General features: G+C 50.0%; 1 protein-coding gene across 1 annotated transcript; it reads left to right on the top strand.

The window, feature by feature from the left end:
* Nucleotides 1-6,455: 6,455 nt before the first annotated feature.
* Nucleotides 6,456-8,084, top strand: LOC133768188 (antileukoproteinase-like). Its single transcript, XM_062202562.1, has 3 exons — nt 6,456-6,540; nt 7,358-7,504; nt 8,007-8,084. The coding sequence occupies exons 1-2, from the start codon at nt 6,456-6,458 to the stop codon at nt 7,501-7,503; spliced, it is 231 nt and encodes a 76-aa protein (XP_062058546.1). The 3' UTR covers nt 7,504; nt 8,007-8,084.
* The last annotated feature ends 256 nt before the right edge of the window (nt 8,085-8,340 follow it).

The raw sequence follows: 8,340 nt of genomic DNA, 5'->3' as shown, positions 1-8,340 counted from the left end.
ATAGAGATGTGTACTTTAGGATTAAAAGTGCACACTACAGTTGAGCCAAGTAAATAAAAGACATTCGACTCATAAAGGCATCTGAACACGATCAGTAGCCCATGCTTTTATTTGAGGCAAACAGGCCAGGAGCCAACTAGACGAGAAATCCAAGCCTCACCTTGTACAGCCACTGGTGGCTCAGGTCAGTCCCTGGTGCCACTGCAGTCATCTGAAATGAGTTCTTGAGAAGGTGCATCCTTCCCCCCTCCCTCTCTCAAAGAAGGGACACCTTAGCAATACTTCTCTGGGAGGTGGCCATGGAAGGAAGCAGGCAGGGAGAGGCCCCCAGAGAGCAGCACTGTTTTTTCCACATTATGAGGAAGTCATGGCATCAGTAGGCAGGACGACCCCCAGCCCCAATGCCAGTCTTACTGCATAGATAACACATGCCAGGGGCTAGTGGCCACCTGTATATTGCTGTTATATTTCTCTTTTGTAAATACAATGTTTAGTTGTAGTGTTTCTCTTTTCATTTTATCATTTTATATTAGACACATTCGAAGTGGTTAAACCTATTAAACTGTAAAGACTACAAAGAGCCTTTTCTGTGTTTAACTGGCAGAACAGTTACTAGACCTGGAGATGATTTTGTCCCGTGAGAGACATTTGTTGGCTTTCCCTGGGAGAGAGTTCGAGTGCACTCTAGGCAGGTATTGGTGCTTCGGAAAATGTTTAAGGGAGATTTCAGTAGCCAAAAGAGGTGGCTTCAGAAGACGCTGTCTTTACCGCTGAGTGTCCTTCCCTCCTTTTCCTGGTAGTTCTGTCCTAATTTACGCCTGGAGAATCACCCCACTTCTGCTCTCTGAGAACCGCATCGCGTCCGGGGGTTTCACTCAGTGATGAAGTATTGTGATGTCTTCAACCAATGAGGACATGCAGTCATTGGTTCAAAGGTTTGCTTCTAGTCAGCTAAGCTAACCAGATGGAATCCTCGCTGAGTCTGAGTTTGAGAAGACGGGAGGAGCTGCCTCAGCCATATTACAAACGTGAGGCTATGTCAAAATGCTCTTAGAAAATGGGATGAAAAGATGTTTCTTTTGGTGAAAGTGTTGTGAACTCCATGCATAGTTTTTGCACGCTATGCATTTACATGGTTTTCTGGAAGACCATTCATGCCCATGGATATCAGAGCTTTTGTACTTTTTCTGCTGTTTTGCAGGGTAACCGCCCAAATCCAGGCAAAAGGAGTTGCAGTCTAGTGACTTGGGGGATGTCCTCCCCGGCTGTTTCTACCTCTGTTCTAGAGTGGAATCACTTAGGTTTTCTTTCACAGTGGTCACACGGGCAACTTCTTCATGGCCAACACTTGCTTTCCTTTGGTCTTCAGACCCCTGCGGCACTTCCTCAGGACTTAATGCCTGTCTCATTAACTTGGAATAAATAGATGCCTTCTAGGGGGGCAAACACCCAGCCTTTGCGGGAACGGACTGTCGCCCCTGATTAACACACACACCAGCTCTCGCAGGGGCATCCGTTGGTTGAGACCAACCCTTCTTGGGTATTCTTCCTGCTGTTTCTTTGATGGATGCGTGTCTTTCTTTTTTTTTAACCTTTGCTCACATTCTGCTTTGCCAGCATCCCTACCCACTAACATTTGAGCCCAAAAGAACAATTTACCTTTCCAAGTTTTATGAGGAATATTACGAGTGGGTGGGAAGGAAGTTCAAATCTTGTAAAATTCAAACTGTCTGGGGTGGGAAAATACTGAGAGGGAAGCAGTTAGGCCATTGTTCCCCCTGTAAGCTGGATGCCACATCAGCCACCTGTGGCTCTCCAGAGGTGATGGAAACTACCTAACTCTCCCGGTCAGTTTTATATTTTACTTTTAGTTGACATATAATAATTGCATATGTTTATGGGGTACAGTGTGACAATTTGACGCACGTATACAATGTGTAATCCACCCAGGGCAATTCACTTTTCATCGTTTGCCCTTTCTCTGGGTTGGGAACCTTTGAACTCCTCTCTTCTAGTTCTCTATAAAGTGTACATTAAGTTGTGACCTAGACTGACCTCACTGTGCTGGAGAACGCTGTGGCATTCCTCACGAGCAGCCGCACTCCGGCATCCATTATCCAGCTCCCTTCTATGTCTCTCTCCCTTATTCTTCCCAACACCTGATGACCACTGTTCTATTCTCTGCTCCGACGAAGTCAACTTTTCTAGCTTCCTCATGTGCACGAGAGCCTGTGACATTTGTTTTTCTGTGCCTGAGTCCTGGCAGCTCCACTTCTGATCCAGCTTCCTGCTAATGTGCCTGGGAAAGCAGCAGAAGATGGTCTGAGCGCTTAGGCCCCTATTGCCCGAGTAGAAAACCCAGATGGAGTGCCAGGCTCCTGGCTCCAGTCTGGCCTAGGCCTGGCCTTTGCAGCTGTTTGAGGAATAAACTAGTAATGGAAGATTCTCTCTCTCTCTCTCTCTCTCCCTCTCTCTCCTTCACCTCGACCACTGCCCGTCACCCTCTCTGCAGGCTTCTGGTGCGGATGTGTGGCTGCACCCATCTCCTCAGCAGGGCTTCCCACTGATGTCTCTGTGTGTGTGTGTGTGTGTGTGATGTGCCTCTGATCGATCCTTGCTTTCTGGGCCCATCCTGAGCCACGAGGGATGAGGCATGGCCATTTCTTGTGTGCACAAGATGATCCTCTCACTTCACCCATAAGCCCCTCCAGGGCTGGCCCTGTGATTTCAGGGCTTGATGCAAGGTGAAAACGTAGAGCCCCTTGTTCCAGAGCAAGAACAAAGGCGCTGTTACAGGTGCCCATTTCACTGCCTCTCTTCTGTAGTCTCTCACTAGACCTGTTACGGCCATTTTAAAACAATTATTTAAAGCTGCACCCTTCATAGTCACTGTGGGGACTCAAAAGGGGAATTCAGAGTTCAGGCACCTATGGGAGCCCAGGGTTCCCACCCTGCTAGCGCTGGATGTGCAGGTCCCCTTGATTGCCAAGTCCCCCTTCCCTCTAGGACATTGGTAGTCAGTGGGACCACCACAGCAGCCTAACTGGTGCGTGTATAGATGCTCAGCAGTGGGCTTAGTGCAGTAGGAGTCAAATTTTGTCAAGCACTTAATGGGGCAGAACAAGATGGGTCCAGGCCCAAGATGAGGCCTGTAGTTCAAGACTGGCAGCCTCCTATGTGCCTCATGGATGCAGAAACTTGACTGTAATATAAACAATGTCTATGGCATCGAGTAGACCCGACTCTGTGCCAAACGTTTGTCAGAAGCTTCAGAGAGAGAGAGAGAGAGAGAAAGAGAGAGAGAGAGAGAGAGAGAGAGAGAGAAGTCTCATCTGCTGCTTCACTCCTCAAATTCCTACAGCAGCTGAGGCTGGGCCAGCATGAAGACCATCCTGGTCTCTCACATGGGCATCGGGAGCCAAAGCACTTGGACAATTTTTTCTGCCTTCCCAGGTGCACTAGCAGGAAGCTGGATCAGAAACGGAGCAGCTGGGTCTTGAACCGGCTCTCCTTATGGGATGCCAGCATTCCAAGCCACAGCATAACCTGCTGCACCACAGCGCCAACCCTTCAAGGTCAGATTCAAGGACCACATGGTATTGGCTCCCTGTGTTTTCACTGTGGCCTCAAGGTCTAACACAAAACCTGGCAAATATGGTAAGAAACTATTAAATAATTTTTGTGTGAATGAATTGAACAAATATGAATGAATTCAACAATGATATGGGATTTACTAGAAAGCAACACAGGGTGTGTGAAGTGGACTGATGAATCAATTTCTGGTTAAGATCCGGTTGGGAGGGGAGTGTACACCACCGAGCCGGTTCTGCAGCTCTGCTTGTGAGTAACCAGTTAGTAACCAGTTTCAGAAGAGCTCCATCTTGTGTTGTGTCTCATTAATTCATTAGGCAACTTTGGGCTGGAGAGACTCGGTCTGTTTTACTTTAAGCTGAGGGGTCAGTCTAGATCAGGGGCAACAAACATTTTCCGTAGAGGAGCAGACAGTAAATATTTTAGGCGTTGTGGTCAATCACTGTTGCAACTACTGAGCCCTGTCAGGGTGGTGGAAAAGTAGTCACAGACAACACGTCCATGAACGGATGCGTGGCCATGCTTCTGTAACACCTCGCTCACACGGACAGGCAGCTGCCTAGATTTGGTCCGGGGGCTGTGTGTGATTTCTGACCTCTGAGGTCCCTGCTAATCTTCAGTCTATGATTTAAAGTTATAATCGTGCACCATTGTCCTCGAAGGGAGCCTGTGGAAAACACTAATGGATCACAGGAGCTCGCTTCTGATGAGAAACTGTTGGCGTTCCTCACTCGGTTATAGACAGAAAGCTCTAGCTGCTGAATTCTCCTTTTCCCTCAATAAAAACAAACATTTAGAAAACCCCAGGTGTTGCCTTGAGTGTGGCATTGAGCAAAAGAAGGACGGGAGCGGGAAGTGCGGAGCTGTGAGAGAGAAGGAGGGGAGGAGTGGACACCCTGGCCTGGGGAGCAGGTGTCTGACCCAACATTGCCACCCACCTCCCATACCTGAGTACCTGACTCCAGGTTCCTGCCCATGAAGACCCTGACAGCCAGCGGTGATGGTGCAAGTAAGTGGGCTCCTGCCACGCATGTGGGAGGCGTGAATTGAGTTCCTGGTTCCTGGTTTCTGTTCTAGCCTAGTTCCAGTCATTGTGTGCACCAGTAGATAGGAGCTCTTTCTGTGTCTGTCTCTGTCTCTGTGTATCTGTCTCTTCATCTCTGATACCCAATAAAAAATTTCCTGACCTGGCAATGGCATTACCGTATGGTGGAAGTCACACCTGCCACTTCTCTCTTACCTGCCACCCTGGGTACTCCAACTAGGGGTGAATACACCAGGCTGTTAGCAGTTACCCAGGAAATTTCCCTCTGTTCTTTTCCCACCAAACATTAAACCACTGAGTGTCTTCTGCATAAAGAGATTTGCTGCCAGGTGACTTCCTGATCGGAGCATACTTAACAAAGAACTTGATGTGGAGCCGTCACTCGATGACAGTGCACTGCTCCAGGTCTGTTTGAATGTCCACAGTCGCCTTGAGGAATGAATGGGAGACTCTCACACATCACACAATGGTGAAACAACAGCATGGACACAGTGGTCAGAGGAGTCTGAGTTGAACTCTGCAGATAAAGTTTACTCTTGGGGCTGGCACTGTGGTACAGTGGGTTAAAGCCATGGCCTGTAGCACCCGCATCCTATATGGGCAATGGTTTGAATCCCAGCTGCTCTACTTCTGATCCAGCTCCCTGCTAATGTGCCTGGGAAAGCAGCAGAAGATGATCCAAGTCCTTGGGCCCCTGCACCCACATGGGAGACCTGGAAGAAGCTGCTGGCTCCTGGCTTCGGCCTGGCCCAGCCCGTCATTGTGGCCATCTGGGGAGTGAACCAGAGGATGGAAGACCTCTCTCTCTGTCTCTCCCTTCTTCTCTCTATAACTCTGCCTTTCAGAAAAATAGAATAAGTCTTTAAAAAAAATATTGGAGCTAGGACTCAAACACTGACTCCAATCTTGTTTATGGTTTTTTAAAGATGCATTTATTTATTTCAAGGACTGAGTTATAGAGAGAGGGGGAGAGTCAGAGAGAAAGACATCTTATATTCACTGCTTCATTCCCCAAATAGCTGCAAGAAATGGGGCTGGACCAGGTCAAAGCCAGGAGCCTAGAACTCCATCCAGGTCTCCCATATGGGTGGCAGGGGCTCAAGTACTTGGGCCATCTTCCATTGCCTTCCCAGGTGCATTAGCAGGGAGCTGGATCAGAAATGGAGCAGCCAGGACTTGAACTGGTACTCATATATGGGATGCTGGCATCACAGGCTGTAGCTTAACCTTCTGTGCTACAACACCAACCCCCAACCAGCATCTTGACTGCTGTGGCAAATATCTGCCCTAACTCTGGGTATATAATGATGCATCTGCTGGAGGGAAAGAAACACCTGTTGGTGGAGTGACGGCCATCTGAATGTTTGAGATGGGAAGTTTGTTGCACAGTAGTAGATATGCACGATCCACGAGAGCCAAGGAATGTGAGAATTAGGGGTGTGTGCACAAAGCCTCGGTAGAGGATCTGTCTTTGGTTTCAGCTCTGAGGCCAGGTAGCTCCTTTATAATTGAGCTCTTCACTCCTTCCACATCCAAGGTTAAGGGACCCGGGGCCCCCAGAATGTTCAGGACTCAGATGGCTGCTGCGACAACCTGGTGATACCCTCCAGGCCAACCTCTCCTTGGGCCCTCACGGTGTGGTCTGGAAAAAGGAAGTAGCCACTGTCTCCCTGGACCAGAATTGCTGATCTCTGGCCAAGCTTCCTGCCTATGCAATAGCAGCTGGGAGGGGCCGAAAAATTCTAATGGGACCACACCCACTGGGAAGGTATAAATAGTGAGGCTTCCCATTGGCCGTCAGAGCCGCTCTGCCTGAACCATGAGGTCCAGCAGCCTCTTCCCCATCCTGGTGCTTGTGGTTCTGGGGTCCATGGCAACTTGGGCCGTGGAAGGTGTGGACAATGGTGAGTTGGAATCATCCTGGCCCAATCTTGTCTGCAGGGTGAGAGGTGGGAGCCCCGGTGGTGTGGCCACGGCTTCCTGAGGCTCTCGTCTCTCAGTCTGTTCCTGGGAGAGCTCCCTGAGGGTGGGAGGTGAGTCCAGCTGAGCTCCAAGGCCTCTGAGCACCTGGAAATGCTCCTGTTGGCCCAGGGTTCCCTCTCCGTCCTGTTCTCTGACTCCCCGCTCTGCTTCACTCTCTGACCCTGTCTGTGACTCTCCCTGGCTCCCCTTTGTCTACCTCTGTTCCTGCCCTTGGCTTAGCTCTCAATGGCTCTCTTGGTTTTGTTACTCTTCATTTCTCTCAATCTGTCATTCCCTGCCTTTGTGTGACTCGTTTGTTCTCGGGTGCGTGACCGTGTCTGGGAGTCCTCTGTCTCTTCCCTGGGTCAGTTGCTTCTGCTGCTCATGTGTCTGGTTGAATTGGTCCTCTCATTCTTCCTGGAGGTCAGACAGGCGTTCCTTTAAGCTGAAGCAGCCAGTCCGTCGGGAGCTCCCGGTTCCAGGTGATTCTCTGTGCAGTCAGATAAGCAGGGCTCTTGAAGACTCAGTGTGCAGTCAGCACTGGACAGCTGGTCAACCTGCACTGACTGGGGGACTGATGTTGGGGGAGCCAAGGTGCCGCTTTAGGGGATGTCTTAGGGAGGAGGCGGTGGTGATGGGGGACCGGGAAGAGGTGATTCTCCCTGTTCAGGCTGGAGGCTGGAGCAGAGGTTGGGTCCAAGAAACAAGGGGTGATGTCTAAAGTGCAAGGCCTCCGACCTGTGGCCCTGCTCTCACCAGGGGAGAAGCCTGGGAACTGCCCAGTGGTGGAATTCCAGTGTCTGATGCTGAATCCGCCTAACCTGTGCGAGACGGACAGCGAGTGCAAGGACAACCTCAAGTGCTGCCAAGGCGGCTGTGGGAAAGCCTGCTTTCTCCCCGTGTAAGGTGAGCAGGGACTGGGACAGATTCGACTCACTGGTGGGGCGGCCCCCACCTCGAGCAGGGCCTATGTCTGGCTTCCTTGGCCTTCAAGAGCCCTGCTCTCCCGGTCTCGGGGCAAGGATTTTCATAGGCTCACTTGTGGCTTTGATTCTGGGCTAGTGGCTTTCTGGGCTTCAGTTTCTTCATCTGTAAAATGGACATAATGAAATTCAAAGTGCTTTGCAAAGTACTTTGTGCACGAAATATTTCTTACGCAGGCTGTTTCCATGATGTTGCCGAGTCACAGCCCAGAGGGTCAGTGGAGTTTCAAGATAATCTCATTCTATGCTCTGAGCCTAGGGTTGCACAGTGGACACAGGAGTTGACCTCCCTCTCCTGATACCAAGACTCTGGCAACCATTCCACCCTCATCGCCTTTTTTTTTTTTTTTTAATCTCTCTCATGAGGGTTCTTTGAGATGATTTGGCTGGTTTCTTACTGAAGATCTTTCCTGATTTTCCCCCAGCTTGATCCAGCCACGTGGAAGACCCTCCGGCTTCCCTCTCCGTATGCGCGGGCAATCTCCATTGTGACTTGGATTCTGGGGCCTTCTGTGGTGAGGACTTGGTTCCATCACCACACATCCTTGCAAAGCAAATACTAATCAACCTGTGAATAAATCAGTGAGCACATTTCTCTGTGTCCTCCCTGCTTCTGTGATTCATTGAGGGTGAGCGGGTGGGAGGTGATGATGGAAGAGAGGACGGGGGGCTCGTTGTTCCGGACATGGAGCAGAAGGAAGGGGCTTTGGGGCTGGGCAGACTTGGGTTAATATCACGAATCGCAAAGGACTGCCTCTG

This window comes from Lepus europaeus, chromosome 10, assembly GCF_033115175.1.
Source record: "Lepus europaeus isolate LE1 chromosome 10, mLepTim1.pri, whole genome shotgun sequence".
NCBI classification, from domain to species: Eukaryota; Metazoa; Chordata; class Mammalia; order Lagomorpha; family Leporidae; genus Lepus; species Lepus europaeus.
Note: the sequence above shows the minus strand (reverse complement) of the source record. Positions and strands in the feature narration are given on the sequence as shown.